Here is a 23,391-nt window from a genome sequence, read left to right as displayed (position 1 = left end):
TACAAAATTCAAGGTTAATCTTACGTGATTACTGCGTTCGAAAAGAATTTTTAAACACCCAAAATTACTTCAATACTTAAAAGTAATATTATATTAACAAGGACGAGGATTAGGTAAGTTAGCACACATTGTATTTAAAATTTAAATTTGTTCAATACAAGGCAAGACGCTGCTTCGACCTCATTAGTAGATGCTGACGTCACCTGGCATTCTATTCTTCGTGATTTTGAATCTTACTTGATTGAAGAGTGCTAGAAATTTCGATTCTGTTTTCTTGTCTGATATTCCACGTTTCAATGCGGCTGTAAAAATTCCAATAAGGCACTGCATTTAAAATTACGAAAAAATCATTTTTGGCCTGAAAATGGGCGTTGAACAGGCAAAATGTTCATTATTGAAATGAATTTGATTTAAAAGATTTTGAAATTCCCGGTTGGAGCATTAATTCATGAATAATTCTTGCGCACTTCCAGGGACTATATAAAAATTTGAAAAAATTTGAACTTCACGCACAATAGGGTGGTTTCCTATTTTTTTTACTGTCTAAATCGAAAGATTATAACTCCTGGTATTTCACGCTTTTAGATTATTAAATGACGACATATTTTTCGCGAAGTGACAATTTTCAAGCGCGCGAAAACGCGACGGCTAAGTATGAATGGGAAAAGTCCATTCTGGTTCCGGCTGCCGCCGTGTGAGGCCACCTTGGTGCAAGGCTATGAGCGCCGCTACAATGCAGGCTGCTAGCAGCATAGGCGGATCTAGGGGGGGCACGTGCCCCCCCCCCCCAGACCCTTAAAAATTATGCAAGATTTTTAATACACCCCCATTATCATTGCGTTTCTTTTGTATTACGAGGTATCCTTGTGCCCCCCCAAAAAGAAATCCTGGATCCGCCCCTGACTAGCAGGTAGCAGAGTACCCCGCTAGCAGGTAGCGCTTGGCTTAAATAAGGATTATTAATATCCTATCAAATGAAGGAAACTTTCTAACCATAGGCAATTTCAATAAGTGATTATTAAGAGATGTTTCCCTGAGCTCTGTGCCACATGCATGCCTTGGTACTCTCAGACGATGTAAAACTCCTGACTACTCGTGTAGCATCTAGGTCCCTGTGACGTCACTTGGAGTGTCATCGCATGGGCGCCGATCTGGCCTTTTTCAAACGAGGTTAAAATTGACCATTAACATTCGTGTAAACTGGGATTTTTAAAACCATATAATTTTTATATCATGAACACACTAATGGTGGGCAACGAATCGTAATCAATGCCTTTCGTTTTCTCTGATGAAGGAAACTACCCTAATAGCCTGTATAATAAAAGCTATAGCTAATTACAGACCGCGGGTTGTGATTGGTTTCTGGTTTCAGCGACGGAAAAAGGGACGTGCCGAGTGATAGAAAACGGATGGGATTTGATCGCGTGAAACTGTCATTTTTCCGCCATCGCTAAGAAGAGACGGAAAAAAAGGATTGTGTGATCCAGGCGCAAGCTAGAATTACGCGATAATTTCTTTCTTGGACAACGCACTCATTGTCAGTAAGACCATTTTCACGACCAGACGTGCAATGCCAAAGGCGAAAGTGAATGTAAAGATATTGGAAGTGCCAGCAACAGCATCCCACTCGCTGAGTTCATCGCCGGCTGCACTTGGCGGTTCCAGCGCGAATATCGATGCGATGCCGCACACATCGTGTGAAAACATATGGCTGGATTGCATACGGAGCTGGTGACGGCACGTCTTAATATTATGTTCATTAGAGCCTAATAAATTTTCCCATCCCTTCTGAGGGACAGCTTCAGCGATCGCTCCAATGATGGCGTAAAAATGACCTTTTCACACCATCATTTTCCACGATGGATTCAGGGATGGAAATCCCATCCCTTTTTCCATTACTCGGCACATCCCTTTAACCATCGCTGGTACCGCCCTTCAGCCAATCAGAACGGAAGGCCGCTAACAGCGATTGCAACGCCACATTTTGCATTTAATTGAATGACAGTCGTAAATATGGAAAATGACGGATTAAGCGATGGAAAAAGGGACGGTGAGAATGATTGTGAGATTGAGAAAATAATAGGACGAGCGGTCACTCTTTTGGTCGCTGAAAACCTATCACTTGAGCTATCATTCTGAGGGATATAAAAAATAATAGTGTGATTCAGGCTTAATTATTTACACATCCCCCCCGCCCTCATTCATGTGTCTTTAAGTTATTGAGTCCACTCGCACCAATCAATATTTAAATGGTACTTCAAAATTCTTAGTACTTCTTACATCAAAATTTAACCAAACCGCTGCTTTCTCTTCGTGGATAATGCCTCATTTGTTGAATTGTGATATAATTTCCAATCACTATTTGTACAAAGATCATATATCCTTCATATATAAATAAAAGCGAGAGACAGTACATTGAAATACGAGGGTTTTCACTTATTTGTGCGAGCACAAGCATACTAATTATTTTGAAAATTAAGGAAAATGAATTATGGAATTAACTTTGTTAAGCCTGAAGTCATCAGTCATACTTTTAAAATTGCACTTGATACCTTCGATATTTTATTTTTAATATTTATTTATTCCTACGCCACCGAAAACAGCACCATCGACTGTATCGGAGGGTCATTCAACTAAAATACACAGTGGACTCAGTCGATTTACAATCGGTTCATCCAGTTTTCGTAAACACATCTGAAAACCACATTTATCAAGTTTCAAGTTTTGACACTTCACTCATCCTGCGTGCCCAAATCTCGCATCCAGGGGGGAACGACCCGTGGGATCAGGGGGTTGGAACCCCCCTCTGGAGTAAATGTGAAAATTTCTATCTCTTGAAATAACATTTTATTCTATTTAGGCACGTAAAATTACACAATTTTTCGGTCGTTGGGGAGCTGTTTTGCTAAAACATATTGGTGGTGTAGAATAAATTTGTTTTAAAGGTTAATATTTTTCTGCTACCCTTAACTGGATACGGGCGCCTCGTTACCCCCTGGCTAGGCCAATGTTCGCATCCGTATGTAATGCTAAACAAGAGGGGTCATGCAACAAAAATGACCCGACATGACCGACATTTCTGGATCGTCATGTCAAATTAACAGTTTGAACGAGAGGCAAAATCATATTTGTTTAACGCTTCGATCCGAGACTCGTGAAAAAAAATGATGAAAAGCAGAGGCCGGACTCGTCGCGGCTGCCGGCTACGCGTTTTCTCTCAGCCAACCAACGGAAAGAACAAAAAACAAGAGCACCAAACGTCCGAGGACGATGAAAAAAAAAGCCTCGCGGGTCCGCCTTTTCAAAGATCCCTTCTCACACACACATGCAGACCCCTTCGAGGGAGAGAGGTAAAAAAAAAAGCACGAATTCTCGAGTCATGAAATATGCGCCTATTTTTAGTGAGCGCAACATCGGAGAGAAAAGACATCCAACATGCGCATCTATGAGATGATATCTTGAAAGGACAAACATGCATGAACGTACCGAGAGAGATGGGAGTGGAGCGCACGAAACAAGGAGAACTTAAAAAGGGTGTGGTCAACATTAAACCCCATTAATACTTGCATGGCGAGTGTTTCTTTTTTTAATGCCTTTTCAACAATGAGGTCCATGACCGAAGCAAAATGCGCCAGGGACAAGTCTGCCATCCTGAAGGCCCTGTGGTTTGAAGTTGCAGAGAATTCATCTGCGAAGGACCTTTATGCAAAGGCTTGGAGCGTTATCTAGAAAGGACTTGCCACGAAAACTTCACGAGTGCGATACCACGAATTCGACGAATCTCAACTTGGAGACATCACACCTGAAAATGTTTGAAATATGTCCTGATGCTAAAATCACCCTGTGTTCACGGATAGAAAATTTTTAGGCCGTGTGTACACCATAAAACCTCCGATTTACAAACTACTATGCGTCGACACGCATCGATTTCAAAAAGTAAAAAAAATCAGGGAGATCAATAATGAAAAGTATAGTCATCAAATCTATCGTTACCATTAAAGTGAAATGGGATCACTTTTACTACCCTCCATTTCTAGATCAAAGACCCCTGGATTGTTAGGCAACTATTTCATAAGTTCAACAGATTCAGGCTTCAATTGGTGGAAGTTAGACATATTTAAGTAAATGAAAGGTCGTAGCACTTTTCCACAAGAATTCTTGTGGAAAAGTGCTACGACCTTTCATTTACTTAAAAAAAAAACTATTTCATACTTTAGGTCGGTACATCTCCTTTCGGGATGAAAACTCAATTTCTGCCAGAGAACCTGAGAATTCCGAGAGAGGTGTACCCACATAATTCGCCGGGAAAGCGTCAAATATCATTTGATTTCTGCGCTGTTGTCAACGTATGTTCCTCACTAACATTTACCAAAGTGTTATTCAAGTCCCTCAGTCTCCGCCATGCCTTTTACCCATAGTACGCCAATTCAGGAAATTTGATCGCTTTTTTTATTTTTGATACTCGAAAATTTGTGATCAATACGGTAGAGTCACCCACACAACTTGACCTGCTGATAATACCCCAGCCTTTCTTTCACACCACGTCAAGTAGTTCTTGAGGACTCTCTTCATCGGTCCATTGAACTCGATTCTTTAGCTCAACCATTTCTCCGACGTCTCCACAATGACACGATATTCAGTCACGTAAAGTTGATAAAAAATTCATAATTTTTTACCCACTTATCTTTAAAAGGAGATTTACGAGTGTAGGGCAACCTGCTACACAATGAAGGTAGCGCTACGTTGGTTACTTCAAGAATGTTTGATCCTCGGTATGTTTTCGCATTTTGTTTTCCATAAACCTCCGGAGAATTTTCCGACCAAAGATAATCATGAGAGCAAAGAAAACCCACCGGGTGATATTCCACATTTATTGGAACCGACCTATGTTATGAAAAATTTCAATTACTGTCGAGGTAACTCTCTTTCCGTACGTTTGTTTTCTCCCCCAATCAGCGGGTAGGTATATTCTAGATTTAATATTTAAGGGGTGGGCGGATAATCTACACCAATGAGGTACCACCACGGTGTGTGGCAAGGGGTGATTCCACACCAAGCATGTAGCACTCATCCTAGCCTAAATTAGAAGCGCGCTCGCTTGCTGGTCACAGACCAAGCACACAGGGAAACGACACGCTGTCAGACCAGAAACTAGGAGAGTGCTAAGGACATGAACATGCTACCGTGAAAATAAAACTACAAGTTATAAATAGAATAACGAAATATAGAGTAGTAAATGATTCATGCATGGGATATAACATTCCAAGAATGCATGCAGATAATTAGTATTTACAAATATAATAAATTATTAACTATAAATGAAGAGCCTATTTTACCTAGTCCCAGTCAAACTATCGTAGTGCTAAACTATCGCAGGTATTATGGTCCCTCATTGTAAGAGAAAAAAATGACATCTTAAATCTATCGGTTCTGCAATCTATTTCCCTAATCTTATCCTTGCGATCGTTTCTACCATATTAATTAGCAAAACTCATGCAATAATCATGAGATTTTCTGGGTAGATAAAATAGAAGCTAGTCAAATTTTCCTGTATCTCAAAATTGAAAGTTTTGTCTCGTTGTTTCCTCATATAAAAACTGTTTCGGTTTGAAATTCAGGCAAATTTCTGCACAGGTCTAGTTTATCAACCTCGAAAGTGTCAAGATGATAATGTAAGTTTTAAATGAGCAATACGTCATAAAAATTTCAAAATACAACCGGTTTAAAGGGAGAGATGAGTCCAATTAAGGCTAAGGAATTGGTCCACCTATCATGAACGAGTCAAAGTCGAACACAAGAAGCTTATTTTGGGCGATCTCTAAAGTCTGAATCACACGATGATTTTTTTCGTCCCTCAGAATGATAGCTCTAGGGATAGGTTTTCAGGTATCAAAATAGTGATCGTCCGATCCATCATTTTCTGAATCACACGGACATTCTCAAGTCCCAACGTTCATTTTTCTATCGCTTATTCCGTCACTTTCCGCATTTACAACTATCATTCATTTAAAAGCCAAGCGTGGCGTAGGTAACAATCGTTGTTAGCGGCCGTGCGTTCTAATTGGCTGAAGGAAGGCGCCATCGATGGTTTCAGCGACGGAAAAAGGGACGTGACAAGTGATGGAAAAAGGGATGGGAATCCTATCCCCGGGCCATCGCGGAAAACGATCGTTAAAACTGTATTTTTCCGCCATCATTAAAGCGATCGCTGGAGCTTTCCCTCGAAATGGATGGAAAAATGATCGTGTGATTCAGAATTAGTGTAATAGCATCCGCCTATTTAATCTTTAGCTAGTAAAAACATACATGCACGTAAAAAGCATCGATTAACTACATGAGTAGGTTGTATATGCTGCTTGATTAAACATCACTCCACACAGGTTTTCCGATTACTCAAAAAGCAATAATTGCATGATGAGTTATGCGAGGGAGCTGTCCCTCGAAAGGAATGGAAAAACGATCGTGTTATTCAGGCTTAACCTATCCCAAACCAGCCTCCCAGTTGAGGCACTACGTAATCGCTGCATCGGTATTGCCTAACCGCCTCGGATACTACCCCTGAGTTACCAACTCCCTCTTCTTCCCCCTACTTCCATCAGCCCTCCTCCCCAAAATCTTGCCATTTTCCTTACACCCCCATCCGTTCCTCCCCCAGACCATCTTACGACTACCCCCCTCATTCAAGGAGTCGGTCGTTGCTTCTGCTTGTCCCCTCCTACCGATTTATATCTCCCCCGCCGTAATCTCAAAGCCTCGGTTGCTCGCCTTTTTCCATCTTCCGGGGCTGCATCATCGATCCCGTCTGCCCCTTTCTATAAGAGGTGCAGGTTGCCCACCCTCAACCCTCGGTTCGTTTGGTTCTGACTTCCTCGAGACGACGCTTACCTCCTCCTCCTCTGCCGTAACATACGTCGTCGGTACCGTCGAAGAAAAGAAGGCTGCCGCAGGCCTCGGGCAATGGCCAAAAATTCGATCCTCGTCCCCGCTTTTAGGAGGCATTTCGATACTTCCACTGCACAGACGCTCAACAATCGCCGACCGAATCAAATCCGCTCATCTACCTATTAGTTCTAGATGAACGCATTTGATTCGGTGGGCGATTGTTGAGCGTTTGTGCAGTGGAGGCATCGATTTGCGCATTCGCCGTTAATGAGAAGATGCTGATTCTGCCGCTACGCACATTATTGCATGCATATTTAAAAAACGGCCTTTAAAAGTGTCACTAGACAAAGATGACAAAAATATGGAAATTTGACAACGGCTGCCTGCCCTTTTGTCCTATTTCGCGAACTGTCCATTATTGGGTTGAAAAATATTAATTTTCAAATCCTACAAAGAAAACATTTATCCACGTAAGTTTTTCCATGCGACGATTTATTTCCTCGATATCATGAATGTTTACCAACTCAAGGGTGGATGGCGATATTTGGTGAAACTGTATAACAGGAAACATAGTCTCAGATACACTAATATTATATGTTGCACAAATTTTCAAATAGTCTGACTCAGATTTCGACACTATACACTTCTTACCCCTGAGAATGTCATAGTCATAGCGTACAGTGGACATAGTGCACAGCGTCGAAACCAGGGTCGAACCATTAAATAATTGTGGAACATACAATATTAGCGTCATGGTGATTATGCTTCTGATTATTTAAAACTTTTTAGAGAATATGCACGCTTTCTTCAAAGGGTGTGATGTGGAGAAGTCGAAGACGGAAAATATTAGAAAAATACGTAATTGGCACCTGTTTGTTGGTGCCTATAGTGAACACGGGACGCTTCCAATTTTTGCTGGATCAACTTTGCTAGGCGTTAGAAAATAAAGGAAGCAGCACCTCATTGACCCGTGAGGCTTCAATCCATCATCCCCTCAAATTTATCCACACTATTTTTTCTTTCCTCGGAGGTGGTAATTAAGGTTGATGGACGAGTTCCACCATTTTGGTTCTCTGCCCAACAATTAAAAATTCATTCGTGGAAAACGAAACGGACGGACTGCTATTCGTTTCCGCGAAAGAATAAGGACATATTCTTGTGTGGCGTTCCTGCTGTGAGTCGACGTTTAACAGGCTCATAATTTTTGAGCTAAACAAAAACAAACAGAAGCGAATAACGTCTGAGGAATGCGATTTTCGACAGTGCTGCGTGCAGAAAGATTTAACTGCCCTTTGTTTACACTTTCTTCCGCTCACCCGTTCTCCTCGCGGCACAAATGAAGTTTCGAACCTTCACCGCTCCCTTCTGAATTCTGGCAAGAAACACCGTGTAAAATTCACCATGGCCGAAATACCGTAACCCGACCGCTCCTGCCAGATGCTCCCGGTCAGGCCGAGTCGACGCAAGAACTCACATTGTTTGACGATTACTATAGCTACCTAGCAGCATTATGTTTTCCCTGTAATATTATGTTGTTGGGAAAACTATCAAAATCAATAAATAAATAAATAAATAATTTTTTAAGTGTGGGGATCGCATAATACATATTAAGAGGCTCTTCAACCCGTGGCTCGCCGGCTAATTTCTTGTGGCCCCTGGAGGCTTAAGAAAATATTATATCGAGCCAGACAATATAAATTATATACATCGACACACTCGTCAAAAATTGCATTGTCAAAAATCGCATTGCTTTATTGAACTTTTTAACCAATAGAGATTATCCCACCTCAATTATGATTTTTTACGCCAAAAGAAAAAAAATGAAATATAAGAAATTAAGAATTTTTATAATATGAAAAAATGTAGGATCATTGACTGCTCTTAGTTAGGCAAGTGAACCCTGATAGTCATTGAGGACCAGAAACGGAAAAGAACCACTCGCTACTTTACCATAAATATCTATTCCAAAGAGTTTTAACTCTAAAGATGTGACTTGCCACAGGTATGCGGTTGAAGGAGACAAGGGGTTGCAGATAGCTTAGGACAATAAAGGCCGAGGGGGAAAAAGTAGAAATAGTACCTGAAAGCTAGCGATACGTAAAAGGTTCCATAAACATTTGTTTATGCTTGTGGCCTAATTTACCCATGGAATTGCTCTTCGTTTCATGCAATAAAAATAGGTTGACATGGCGATGAAAATAGATCCGAAGATGAGAAGAGAATATAATATACTTTCAAAATCACCACCATATATCATAAGAAACAAACTAATTGTAAGCGCATTCATTAGTCAAAAAACTGTTCCGATCATTTATTCTTATACTATTTGCGCATTGATAATTCCTTGTTCATGAAATGCTCTAGTCTGAAACTACTGCTCCTAATTTATAGCGTCCAAAGCCACTAATAGGACTGATTTCCTCAATTGTGGATAAGATCGAAAAATCCGTGGCGGAACAGCACATGGAGAGGACGAGAGTGAGAGAATGTTTGGCTGGGACTCGCGTGGCGAGCGAGGTAGTCATGTAATGAGTTTGCGGCGAGTAGAAAGAAGGGCGAAAATAGGGGTTGCAGTGGTAATGCAGCTATTCCGCCTTCACATACACCTTCACGTACTCACATGCATACAGTATACACATACAACCTCTACCTTTCGAGGGGATATTGGGGAAGGGTAAAATGAATATGTGGTCGAACGAGACGAAGGGTTGCACATGGCGTAGGGCAATAAAGACCGCGGGGGAAAAGGTAAAAATAGGATCTGAAAGATGGCGATACGTAAAGCGAAGTACAAAAGGGGAATTTTTATGTTTTTTTATCAATTATTCCCTTGTTAAGAGAAACGTAAAAAATGGACACGGAAAAGGCATGCAGCCCTTTCTGGTCACTCTGACAGTACTTACAATTTTTGTTTATCACTATGATGCTACACCGTATCTCCCCCACTGTTGTTTCGATAATAATTCACGAAATAGTGAAATTGCCTGATTTGACCAAAATTATAAGTGCTCCAATCGGTCTGAATTGAAAATTCGATTTTTTTACCCCGAAATTTCCCCAAAAAGTAGAGGCATTGAGGCGGTTGGCAACACTATTATAGATCGAAAATAATGTTTCGACAATTTTTCCTAGGGTTTCATACTATTTTAGAGTTTGAGCGGGTGAGGTGAGGACCAGATCCGATTCTATTCGGAAAGAAGTGTTCCGCACATCTCCCAAGAGGAGACCTCTGTCTACCGCAAATCCTCTCACACTCGATATGCGTCCAAATAAGGATACTTCCTCGAGACGTTATAACTGTCTTTTCTCCCTACCAACCCTTCACCCATGGTTTGTTTTTTCTCAACTCACCACAGACCGCTGCTCCCTCTTCACATCCGCACACGTGCGATTAATTCAGTTTGTGCGACGATTATGAGGAGGAAATGGTAGCAGCGTTTAACAGGGGTGGAATGGCGGAGGGCAGTAGGGGTTTTCCTGCGCCTATCCCCCCCATCTCTTCTTTCTCCTCCGGCATCTCGCATCCTTTGCAACACGAACAGACGGCTCCGGAGGATCGACAACGCGGCAAAAAACAACAGGACTGTAGTGGAGACGCGACGAGATGTGTCTGCTGGAGGATGATCGCGGATGCGACGACGGCCTGGGTTGGCGCAACCATCGCCTGTCGCGAAAGCCTCAGCGGGACAGTGACGCAACAATGACCGAGACAGGAGTGCCGCGAATCGATTTAAAGCCTGAATCACACGATCATTTTTTTCGTCGCGAAAGTGATCACTATCGCGATCACTAGGCGAATTGATCGTCGCCGGCAATTGTTTTTCGCGATCGCGATGAGGATTCCCATCGCTATTTTTCATCACTAGTCCAGTCGCTTTTTCCATCGCTAAAACCATCACTAAAACCCCATATCAGCCAATCGGAACGCATGCCCGTATGGAGCGATTGCAGCGCAGCGTTTGACAATTGTGGGAACGACATAGATAAACAAACCCGCTATATATTTTCGTGATGTCGGTCCTATGACAACGAGCTGTGACATCGGAAATGATGCGAAAAGCGACGGCGGCAGTGACCGTGTGATTCAGAAAAATGATCACTAGAGCGATCCTTTTTCGCGACGAAAAAAATGATAGTGTGATTCAGGCTTAACAAACCACGAATTAGAGGATTCTAAAGTCCGCCGCTAGAATTGTTGTCGCTCCGCGCGCATTAAAATCAGATTTTAAAATCGCCACTAGTCGCCCAACCAGTCATCGATACCCACTTTTCACGAGGAAATACACGGCAGAAATACATAACTGAGCCAATAAATCATATAAAACACAGAATTAACGCATGCGAGACGATTGTCAACTAAAAAAGACCACTTCCACTACGGTTAATGGCGAAAGTCACACTGAACGCGATACCGCTGCTAAGAGGCGCCGCCGAATATAATGCGCGCGAAACGCCAACAGTTATTACGCTTAAGGTAGTTTGAGCGAGATAGTTCCGAAGTCAAAAAAGCGATTAAATTTTAATAAAATTTACAATTATAAACAGTTATTAAGGCGTTTGACACAATTTCACAATATTTTATACGGAAAATCTTCGTTTGCGTTACTTATTTTTCTCAGTTATGAACGAACTTTACGTAATTTAAACTTAATCTTGACTTATTTTCAAAGGTACCAACGGTAAATTTAGTAATATCTTACTAAGTTTTCCTAGTATAGTTTTGCCTTAACTCCGACTTGGGGTACGGATTACTGGAATTTGTAAATGTTAAAACATAAAGATGTAATGATTACTCATATTAGAAAACAATTTCGAAGCATTTTATCGAAAGAAATTACATATGCCCAAGAGACGCTCGACTTGGCAACAACGTGAAATTTCTTAGGTTGGTGACACCAGTGACACTTTCAACTAGCCTGGGAACCCGGGAATTCAGAAAAACACGTGACTAGTTGGAAGTAGCTTGAATCGTAGGAAGGGTGCAGAGATTTCGGTGTTGAAATATTTTTGAGAGTCGAGTATTTCTCTAATTTTTTAGTGAGATACGCAAGTATTTCAGCCTTCTCTGCTTTTACGATGAAGCCATCCAGGAGTAAAGACGGAAGGTTTGTGCGGAAGAAGGAGTTTGAGAAGAGGCAGAAAGCTTCTTCCCGGGCGAAGGTGAAGAGGGAATCGTCGCCCAAAATTGAAGCGAATCCACGTTTCACGTTGGAGGGTCGGCGAATCGTGGACGTAAATCTGTTGGCTAAGCAGATGAACTGCGATTCCTGCCTAAAACCTCTTTCCTTTGCAAATATTGAAGGCGAGTTGCGGCGTGGATTAGCTTCCATTTGGACGGTGCGCTGCTCTTTTTGTGAGCAATTGAAAAAAGTTGCTACATCTACGGCAGTGCATTGTGCAAAGTCCTCGTACGCTCAGTACGCAGTGAATTGTAAGGCCGCCATAGGTAAGTGCTCGAATAAATACCTTAATTCATATTTGGGAATAGAAGAAGTTGATTAGCTGAAAATATATTTTTGTTCCATTTTCAGCTTGCGTCGTGTCAGGTGTTGGGCACGAGCAAATGAATAGGGTTTTGGCAACCCTAAATATTCCGCCTGTCGCCAATTCCACTTGGAAAAGGTACGAGCGATCTGTGGGGCCTGCGGTTGAAGAGACGGCGCGAGAGTCGTGCCAGAAGGCTGTGGAGGAGGAGAAGCTTCTCACTTTGACCTCAACACCGTAAGTTTCATCGTATCAGTTTATTTATGATTATGCTGTTCATATTAGTGTTTTTAGTCCAGCGAAACCAAAATAGAATGTTCATTTTTCAAAAATGTGCCTCTTGTGGTCGCATTTGGTTCTGTCATAGTACTTGGGAATATTTCGGCGGTGTGATTTTTATTTCAATGTACATTACCTTCCAAGAACATTACCAGTAGTGGTCACGTCCAATATATGAACTACAATTGAGGAACTTCAGTGGCTTCTTTTATGATTACTATGTTCAAGTGTAATTTTACCTTTGCTTCACATTATTATTATCACTGTCCTTCGGTATTACTTGTTATTGATTACTAAGGATGAGGCCATAGTTGAATAAGTGGCTGTTGACTGGAGGGGCTTTTCATCTCAAATCAGGCAGATAGTGCAAAAATCATGTTAGGTGACCATCACTGATTTTCCTAAAAGTTATGTGTGTGAAAGCAGTATCCTTATGATGAAAAATGATCACTTTCTAAGATCTGAACTGAACCATTATAAAGTTATTAACCTTTGAACAATGCAGGGTCAGGCCTCAGGGTAATAAATAAAGAAATACATACCTGCTGAATACAAAGGAACCATGGTTAATGAAATCGTGGTAAATCTTTAATTTTAAATAAAATGCATTCATGCACATTCTGGCATAACTTACAAGTGCCACTGCTTGATTGATCATGGTGATATGCTATCAGGTGATTTGGTTAGAAGTCTATATAACATACATTTTCAATTATAGTATCCATGTCTTAAGCATTTCAGCAATTAAAGACAAACTAATTTCTTCCTGCTTATTATTCCTTAGTCATTGTTCGTTAAAGAGGTCAAAGTAATCAGCACAGCCAATTTACTGGTATGGAACATTGGGTACTTTCAACTGGAAACCTAGGTTAGTTTCCTCTAATGCTCATGCTCAGTGTCTCAACTATTGTTCTATGTAATACTTATTCATTCAAGACTTTCAATGCTTTTAGCGGATCAAAAACTTTCTTGATTACTTAAAGGCATTAACTGACTCCTCCAACAGCTGGGATGGAAAACAGCAGAAAAGGAATGTTTTTCCTATTGTCAATTTTTTAAAAGTCAAGGCTGGATATCCCAAGCACAAACCCTTCTTCATTTCAAATTCCTTATTAAACATTATTGCAAGAAAATGTTCCTATTTGTCGGCATCATCTCCCTGTTGTTCTTGATGCTGCAGTCCTGATTGTGATTGCTTTCTTGAATTTATTATAATTACAACCTGTTTCACTATGGTGATTAATGCTTTTGTTAGACTAACGAGTTCCAAAGTAGCAGAATGTATTTTGGTGTTATATTAACCAACTCGCACGCTCCGCGCGCTCGTTAAGGGGCTCCGCCCCTTAAAAACCCCGGTTCCGGCTTCGCCGTCTATATTTGTGTTCGCTCGAAGACTTTTTAAGTTCGAATAATCTCACCTCAGCTTGGGGCCGGCTTCGCCGGCCAGGGGGTAGGGAGGCGCCCCACTCATTCCTCGGAACGGCTTCGCCGTTCCTCACTGAAGGGCGGCTTCGCCGCCCAGGGGTTCAGTGTGCCCCCCCGGGGCTTCCCCGCTTAATATTCGGAACGGCTTCGCCGATCCTCGTCTAAGGTCGCCATAGCCGCCCAGAGGGCGAAGGCATTTCGGAGCTGTTTCACCGTTTTTCGTTTGAGGGGAGTCCACAGCTTCTGCGCCGCTTGAACATCGGGGCGGCTTCGCCGCCCGAGGGTTACTGAAGCTCCTCCTCGCCTACGCCAGTTACTCCTCGGAACGGCTTCGCCGTTCCTCGTTCTGGGGCGGCTTCGCCGCCTTGGGATTGAGGATTTTTTTGGTGATGTTCCAGGAGGTGATCGGGGGTTTTCTGGTATTTTTCCCGTATGGTTTACGATGGGTCGCCCTCACCAAATATTCCGGATCTAGAGCTCAGAGGGGACGGGAAGTGCGGCGTAATGTTTGAGAGAAGTTCCCAAATGGGAGACTTAATGGCACATTTTACATTTGGGGGGTATTTCAGGGGGATTCCGGGGGTTTACGTGTGTATTCCAGGTGGTCACCATCCGTTCAAATAATTTCCGTGGGGATGAATCGTTGGGGGCGGTGGTATACTCACGAAAAGTACCCAAAAAGTAGAGTAATATGCAAAATTTTATTTTTAGGGGGGTGTATGTGGGTTAACCGGGGGTTTATAGGTTTGTCCTACCAGGGGTCATCAGTCGTCGACATCAATACCGTAGTGATGAGTGGCAAGGCTTGGGATAGTGGCGGAATCGTGACGAAAAATACCCGAAAAGGCTACTTATATGCAAATTTTAATTTTTAGAGGGTTTCGGGGGGTTTAAATATGACGATACCATATGGTCACATTCATTTGCTGTCATATCTAACAGTAGTGTGCCCTATGAACTCCATATTTCAGGAGTAATACAAAAATAAGGAAACCAGTCCCCGAAAAAAGTGAGTAGTGCCCGCCATTTTTATTTTTTCGCGTTTAAATCCATTAAATCATTTACAAGATGTTTATGATTTCTGAAAGACAATTCATAGTTGTATGTAACTACAAAGTTTGAAAGAAATCAGTCGGGTAAAAATTGACAAAACCTTGTGTTAATCTTTTGGGAATCGTAATTTTCGGTGATTTTCGGAATACTTTAATTTTTTTCTGAGTAACCAAGCACAATGAAAGAAAATTGTTAACTCTATTTCGTAGACGAAGTTATGAGCATATATAATAATCATTTTCGTTATCCAACACCTTAAATTAAGTCGAGGGGAGGGGAAAGTTTGATATTTTTTTCGAAAAATCAATTTTTGGACGCCATTTTAGCTGTAACTTTCTCAATTGGAAACTAATAAATTTACTTAATTACGTGCCTACGTTTATCAGCTTTCAAAAAATGCATTAACGACTCGTGTGGCACGCACGGTTCGCGCGCAGTAAAATAAAAACCGAAAGATGGTCACCGGAAAAAGCCCGATTTCGGCCATTTTGTCGTCCTAGCGACGACACGTGGCGGAAACTTCCGGTTTTCGGATTTTTCCTCCGGATCATTTCGGAATCCCCGCACGCCTGCCAAATTTCAGCTCTCCAGTACTTCTAGAAGTGGTCGGGAATTTGTATCCATCAGTCAGTCAGTCACCACAAGGGCTGTATATAGATAGGATGATAGAGTATAAAAGTCTTACACATAACCAATATTCCTTTCTAATGTTGAATCAGTAACATCATAAGTGAAGTGGTAGATTACCTTCATTGTCATTATACTATTTCCATTCCTTAGTAACAATTCTACCCAGTCACAGAATTCTGAATGTAGTTCTTTGGCTAATATGTGGCATCTCATTCAGTCTACATAATTTATTTCAGTGCCACGACTCTGAGTGAAGAGTCTCCTATGCATGGCAGTGATGGGGCTGAGGTAGATATCATTGCCTCTTATGACTATGGGTGGCAGAAGAGAGGCAATGGGCGGTCATATGACAGTAAATCTGGTTGGTTTCATTATATTTTCTGAGAAATAAATTATGTATTATTTGTCCCTCTATATTAACGATTAAAATTTCTTTTTGCATTTGCAGGGCATGGATCTGTCATTGGATACCGCTCCAAAAAAGTTCTTGCATTTGACGTGTGTACCACTACCTGTGCAATGTGTAGTCAGGGGCATGACAAGAACGATCACGACTGCCGAAAAAATTGGAGTGGCAGCTCCAAAGCTATGGAGCCATATACTGCAGCAAAATTAATATCCTGCAATGAAGATTTTTTGACTGCTGGTGTTCGAGTGACAACTCTCATAGGAGATGGTGACTCCTCAACGCTGGCAGCTGTACAAAGGGAGTCGCAGCACTCTGTACAGAAATGGGCTGATATCAACCATACTAAGAAGCGTTTCTCTTCTTGGCTATATCGAGCTTCTGCAAGTCATCGGCAGCTCTTGGGCAGAAATGTTATACCATATTTGAAGAGATGTTTCTCATATGCTGTGGACCAAAACAGGGGAGATGAAGAGGGAACAAGAAGGGCAATCATTAATATTGCCAATCATGCTTTTGGGGATCACCAAGGGTGTGGAGAGTGGTGTAAAGGGGACACTGACAATTACTCTCACAAAAGTTTGCCCCGTGGGAAACCACTTGAAGGGCGTGCCCTTAAATCAGCCCTAGAAAAGATATTGGAAAGCTTTGCAGCAGAATCTAGTAAAATTGCTCCTGGTGGTTCTTCACAGGCAAATGAGTCTTTCAACCAAATGGTAGCAATAAGGGCTCCTAAGAACCGCCACTATGGTTCATCTGCTGCCTTGAATATAAGAGTGGCTGCTGCTGCCTGCCAGAAGAATTTAGGCCCCAAACATGTTATTGGCATAAACAGGAAGCTGGACCTCTCCCCTGGTAGTCTCACTAAGTCCTATTCCAGCAGAATGGAAGAGAAAATAAAGGCCAAAGTAAGGAGGCAAGTAACAGTCCCTGTGAAGCGACGTAGGTTGTTTCTGAAATCATTGCAGAAGCAAAAGATATCATCACATGAAAGTAGAGAGGGAATATGTTACCAATCTGCTATGGAAGCTGATCTAGGCTGTGCTTTATTAGAGGAGACGACAAGAGAATTGCCACCACCTCTAAATGAGGTGACATTTGTAATTGTGGACATTGAGACCACTGGATTTGCCTCCACTGCAGATATTGTGCAGCTTGCATGTAAAAGTGGGCAATGTGAATTTAATTATTACATGATGCCCAGCAAAACATTTCATCCAATTGCAGCAGAGAAGACAGGGTTAAGGGTTGTTAATGGAGAACTTTTCCTATACAACCAGAGAGTTGAAACAACCCCTCCAAGGGTTGTTGGTGAGAAATTCATCAGTTTCTTATCCAGTTTTGAGTCAAGGGTGGTGTTAGTTGGGCACAACATTGTCCGATTTGATGCTCCTCGCATTTTATCATGGCTGCAGAAGTTGGACCTGAGCGACGATCTTTTGAAAAGTGTGTATGGGGTTACTGACTCATTGAAGCTCATTAGTCAGGGTAGTTGCAGAAAACTTGAAGAGCTTGCATCAGTATACCTGCAAGGGGAGGAATGGCAACGAATAAAGAGTGGAACCCATAATGCAATGATTGATTGCCAATTACTAGATGGACTCATAAGACATTTTGAGATAAGTAATGAAGTACTCCTTACTAATTCTTTATCTTTACAGGAACTGAATAACAGGAAATTGCAAGCTGTAAGGAAGGCGCAGAAGGTGGCAACATTACAAACCCTAGGGAGAGTTATTTCAAGCTCAATGATTTCCAAAATGGCCACAGCTGGTATTGATTTGGAGAAGCTGGTGGAAATATTCAATATATCTGGTACTGAGGGAATTAGATTACTCTTAGGTGAGAGTATCAATGGGAAGCCACGAGTTACGACCAGAAGGAGAATAATTCAGGCTATTAGTGAACACCTAGAGGAGTTGAGAAAGCTTGAATAAAAAGGGTAAGACTGGCATTATCTTATGCTTAATGTGTAGCATAATTTAAATGTATATGGTAGAAATGGTTGTAACATAAAGTCTAATAGAGATTTTTAAAAACTTTTTTCAGATTCCCCCCACATCGTCTGGTTTGTGATGACAGATGTCTCCCCAGTGTTTAAACCAGTATCTTCAGGTTTACTGTATGGGTATTAAGGTTTGCCTGATATAACATTGGGCAATCTATCCATGTATTTCTTTTGGGTGATTCTCTTTTATTCTGGTTAATGCATCAACGCCTTTGGGTAAGATTGACTCTAGATATTTCCTCCTGAATTGTTAGTGGGATTTTGTCCATAGGTCTGATCAATGTCTTTGCACACTTTGATGGGCAAGAAAATTATGCTATTCCATTGTTACAAGGGTAGCAAGGATTTCATTGGTAATTCATGGTACCCTGACATTACCATTGCTCAATTTTGAGCATTTCTCCCGGAGTTTAGCCCACGGAGTAAGTTTTGTGAGTGATTGTGTGTTTGAGTGATTGTGTGGGTGAGTGATGTGTGTTGTTATTACTATGAGTGATTGTGTGTTGTTATTACAATGAGTGGTTGTGTGTTTGTTTACTCAACGGAAGCAGCCTTAGTTAGGCCCCCAAACCCTTACAAAGGTTCCTTCAGAGTTGAGCGAGTGATTGTGAAGGGTTTCCGGTGGAGAGGCTGGGGTTTGGTCACTGCTGAGAATCTTCCCATTCCAGCATACCAACACAGTATTTTGTTTGTACCTGCGATGAGGTCCCCTCCTGTGAGAGCTGTCACTCAAAAAATCTTCATCGCAGGATATTAATTTTGCTGCAGTATGTGGCTCCATAGCTTTTGAGCTGCCACTCCAATGTTTTTGACAGCCAGGATGGCCCTTTTTTGCTTCTGTCTACACATGGCATAGGTAGGGCTGAATACTAGCAAAGAAATTATTCTTTGTCTTATTAACCTCTGCCCATTTCTGCAGAATGTACTGTGTCACCCTGAACAGAATTTTTGTAACTGAATTAATGGACAAAATCCCACTAGGCTGGAATTCTGAGGAAACAGTCATCACAAACTAGATTGAAACTTGGAGCACATACGTGGTGGGAGGACTCCATATTAATAATGAAAGACACTTAGTTTCTTCCACAGGTTAAATTTTTTTCTATTTTATTACCAGTTTCATCTATAATATCATTATCAAATACTAATGGTGTAGTAGCTGAAACCGGTAATAAAATAGAAAAAAGATTTTTATTAGCCTGTTGAAGAAACAAAGTATCTTTCATTATTAAATATTATTTTTTTCTGTTTCTTGACCTTATTTAATATATAATATGGTTTTTCCTGGAGTATAGGTCATATATACAAAAGTTAGCAGCCAACGTTTCGATTTATTTTCTTAAATCATCTTCAGGGCTATGTTAGAAAAATTGTGAAACAGTATAAAATACAGAGAATAAGACTAATAAGACTTATTCTCTGTATTTTATACTGTTTCACAATTTTTCTAACATAGCCCTGAAGATGATTTAAGAAAATAAATCGAAACGTTGTTGGCTGCTAACTTTTGTATAAATGACCTATACTCCAGGAAAAATCATATTTCATTATTAATCACATGCTAGCTTGAATAATAAAATTGTTGAAAAATATCTCATGGAGAGAAGCAAAGTATGTAGTAGCCAATTTAATGTATCTTGTGAGCCCTGGCTATCCTATCTTATGTTCTTGGCCAACACTTTGTGAAAATGAAATGTATATTGCTAAATTTATGTGACATTGTATGTAGAGTGGTTTTCTAAAAAATATTTTGTAATTTTTGTTACGTAATAATAATGAATATGTATACCAAGAGTGTAGTCATATTTCACTTTCTGTCTACTTCCTTCCTACGCACCCAAAATTGGTAACTAAGTGCATACATTTCCAAAATAGGGCCTTGAGATGAAAAGCAGAACGTTGAAATCGTATCCAGTTTAACTAAAGGTAAGGGGGCACTACAATAGGCATAGAGATGAATGGCAAGCTTAATTTAGAATAGTTTTATGATCATGGTGGATATTTTACCTTTGACTTAGTATTTTTGTAATGATGTAAGCAAAAGTATATTTGGTGTGAAGTTCTTGTTCCTAAGGGATTGTTGTAAGGAAATTGCAAGATGAACATCCTTTGAGACCCCATAATACTATTAATGGTAGATTAATTTATACGTCGGTTATGCGTTATCTAAAGATTGGATTCATTGAATTGTTGGTAGTGAATTCAGCATTCATGACGTGAAAGTCTACAGTTATTGGAGCAAGAACTTCCCATCGGGGCAAGTCTTGTAATTTTGCACTACGTGGAAGGAAAGTTATTTAAAGTCGATGCCAAGCAATGCTAATATTTCGGAGGGCTGGTTATACATTAATTTTTTAGAAAGGTTCCTCAATTTCGGTTAAGGCAACAAGTTTAGTAGGTTTTATGCATTGTAAGATGAATTCTGATTTCCCTGGGGGAGATGATTCAAAAACATTTTTCCGTATACGTAATGTGCTGTTGTTTAACTTGCGTGTAAACGCATGACTACATTCGTATCTCGCTAATAATTATGTCCGTTCATTTTCATGTAAGGTTCGGACTGCGTTGGCTTAAATATATGAAAATTACCTGAAGATAACAACCTGCTCACGGTGTTCAATAGGTTTCCCGCACGGCTCATACCTGTAAGATGGTTTGAACCACTCGCTTTCGTCACAGATGGCAAGTTCATTAATGCGGATGGAGAATCTTACTTTGACAATTAAATACGCAGAAAACTGAAGTGTGCGTCAAATCGGTTACATCCTTCCACCAAATCATATTTATATACACATAAGAAATCTCTTCACTCGAAGTTTACAGCAACCCAAATAGTATCAGGAATCGCGAATCTCATGATTCACTTCCAAATGTCCACCACGAAGTAGTTTTTGTACATGGAATTTACTGCGACAATATGGAAAATCAGTAAACTAAACTCGTACGCAATCAATTATCTCCATTTATGTTTATTTCTGGTATGCTGTCGTCTGCGATCATATTTGCTTACATTTAATTCTTATGCGGCGTTGCCAAACCGAATCTTTCGGCATCCGGTCGTCTGCAGGAAATGCCTGTTCGACGAAAAGTTTTTTTCAAATATTTTAATTATACTACCGGTGACCTATGAATTTAATGTGACCAAAAATTCATAAATGAAGTTAACTACACTCAGTTAGTTTTTTGTCGATTTCTATGTACGAGAAATAATTCTATTTAAATAAATTCTGTCGTCGAAGCGCATGCCTCCCATCTATGCCATGTAAATCAGCTTCTCTTTACTCACAAATATCTCTGAATTTAGCCCGGTAAGGGGTGTATATTATGATATCATTGGAAAGAGCAAGACTTTTTCTTTGCATTGAGATAGAAATCTCAGAATTCTATAATGATTGATTTTTCGCTCAAACTACCTTAACCGCCACGTTCTTGGGCCTCTTTTAATAGAGCCTCCTTGTAACACAAGTTTAAATGATTGAAAACCACGATCATCAATATTGTAAACAGGATTCTCCACTTCCGCGACTCCATCTATTCCCGCCGGTCGACGTAAATAGTGGCGATCCAGTGGCTAGGATACTTATCAATATTCGTCTTGCAAGTGAAGTGTCACGACCAGATCTCGTTCAAATTTTTCTATGTGATTGGAAATGGTGGGGTGTAATTTTTGTTGCAACCGCCAACGCTTAATACTATGATCTTATAGATATTAGCGACGGAAATTAACAGGACAACTCCTAACTTTATGCAACTCTCAGCGCAACAATAGCCCCTTAAGGCCGTTTTACACGGTACACGGAATTGCGAGGGTTAGAGCTGCATTAATTTCTAAAATGGCGTGGAATTGCGCGAATGCATGAACGAAAGTAGAACATGGGCTATTTTACCGTCTCGCGTCCACGCATTCTCGCATGTGTTCTAGCAATTCACCGCTTTAAGGCCGTTTTACACGGAACACGGAATTGCGCAATCTGACGTACGTGCGAAGGCGCAATCAAAATTGCATCGTGTAAAGCGGCGAATTGCAAGAACACATGCGAGAATGCGTGGACGCGAGACGGCAAAATAGCCCCTGTTCTAATTTCGTTCATGCATTCGCGCAATTCCACGCCATTTTAGAAATTAATGCAGCTCTAACCTGCGCAATTCCGTGTACCGTGTAAAACGGCCTTTACACGACGCAATTTTGATTGCGCCTTCGCACGTACGTCAGATTGCGCAATTCCGTGTACCGTGTAAAACGGCCTTTATACTCAGTTGCTAGGACGAAGAGCACTGTCTGTGTATTGTTGTGCTGCGGATTGCATAAAAGGCGTTTTCCTCGTACTTTCCGTAGCTAATATCTCAAAAAGTATAGAGCGTTGGCGGCTGAAATCAAAACTGTACCTCGGGTATCCATTTTCTACCACCTAGCAAAATTTTAAGATCTGGTGGTGATACTTGAAGGACTTTCCTTGCTAATCCGCAAGAGATATGTAACTTGGCGAATTTAATCGTTTATTGCTACAAATTAAGCTCGTCGATAGTTGTCATGTCATTGCTAAAAATTAAGCTCATGACAACTATCGACGAGCTTAATTTTTTTAGCAATAAAAGATTACATCCGCCGCTTGGCGTATCTCTTGCGGGCTAATACGCATATTAATAAGTGTTTTAGCGCTTGGAGCGCCACTATTTACGTGGACCCGCGGGAATCAAAGGAGTCGCGGGAGTGGAGATGGTGGGGTCTTCTGTAGTAATATAAACTCTAGTAATCACCACGATCCATTGGTATAATCCTATTATCCATCGGTAGATCTAGTTGTAGAGTTGTGCAGATCTAGCCTATCACTCCTCAAGTTGAAACAGTATCTTTGTACTCAAGCAGTAATAAAAGCATGGATTTCGGACTTAGGTAGATGGAAAGGAAAGAGAGTAACAACGGTTGATTTGTTTTAGCTAGAACACAGCGTTATTCACCCAAGTTAACGAGAAGAGGTTGAAAAACCTTTAATCCGAAGTTCTATTTGGGTCACTCAGACCAGGAATAGTTATAAATGTAGTTCACACCGATAAAGATAATTACAATGAGACATACTTATTTGTGCCGGCTGAAGGCAGCAAACCAAAGAAAAACGTGAACAAGTTTTTTAATGTTTTTGTCTTTAGAATGAGAATATATATATCTGCGAATAAAAGTCACTTGAACAGACATACATTGATCGAGAATTGAATGAGAATATAT

The 23,391-nt window shown here is 40.8% G+C and overlaps 2 protein-coding genes across 2 annotated transcripts in view; one reads left to right on the top strand and one right to left on the bottom strand.

Moving 5' to 3' along the window:
• LOC124163263 (CDC42 small effector protein homolog) overlaps positions 1–23,391 on the bottom strand; it is a 119,818-nt gene that overhangs the window by 8,301 nt on the left and 88,126 nt on the right. The window lies entirely within an intron of this gene.
• Positions 11,842–18,889, top strand: LOC124163262. Its single transcript, XM_046540045.1, has 5 exons — positions 11,842–12,328; positions 12,414–12,603; positions 15,990–16,114; positions 16,202–18,101; positions 18,209–18,889. Exons 1-4 carry the CDS (start codon positions 11,959–11,961, stop codon positions 18,094–18,096), a joined length of 2,580 nt encoding a protein of 859 aa, XP_046396001.1. The 5' UTR covers positions 11,842–11,958; the 3' UTR covers positions 18,097–18,101; positions 18,209–18,889.

This window comes from Ischnura elegans, chromosome 8 (assembly GCF_921293095.1).
Source record: "Ischnura elegans chromosome 8, ioIscEleg1.1, whole genome shotgun sequence".
NCBI classification, from domain to species: domain Eukaryota; kingdom Metazoa; phylum Arthropoda; class Insecta; order Odonata; family Coenagrionidae; genus Ischnura; species Ischnura elegans.
The sequence above is the reverse complement of the archived record's forward strand: the minus strand, read 5'-3'. Positions and strand labels throughout refer to the sequence as shown.

Bases quoted from the DNA above. Each gene is read 5' to 3' on its own strand.
- LOC124163262 (XM_046540045.1), top strand. From the start codon at position 11,959: ATGAAGCCATCCAGGAGTAAAGACGGAAGGTTTGTGCGGAAGAAGGAG. The intron at 12,329-12,413 runs GTAAGTGCTCGA...TTCCATTTTCAG, and splicing joins GAATTGTAAGGCCGCCATAG to CTTGCGTCGTGTCAGGTGTT. The intron at 12,604-15,989 runs GTAAGTTTCATC...AATTTATTTCAG, and splicing joins CTCACTTTGACCTCAACACC to TGCCACGACTCTGAGTGAAG.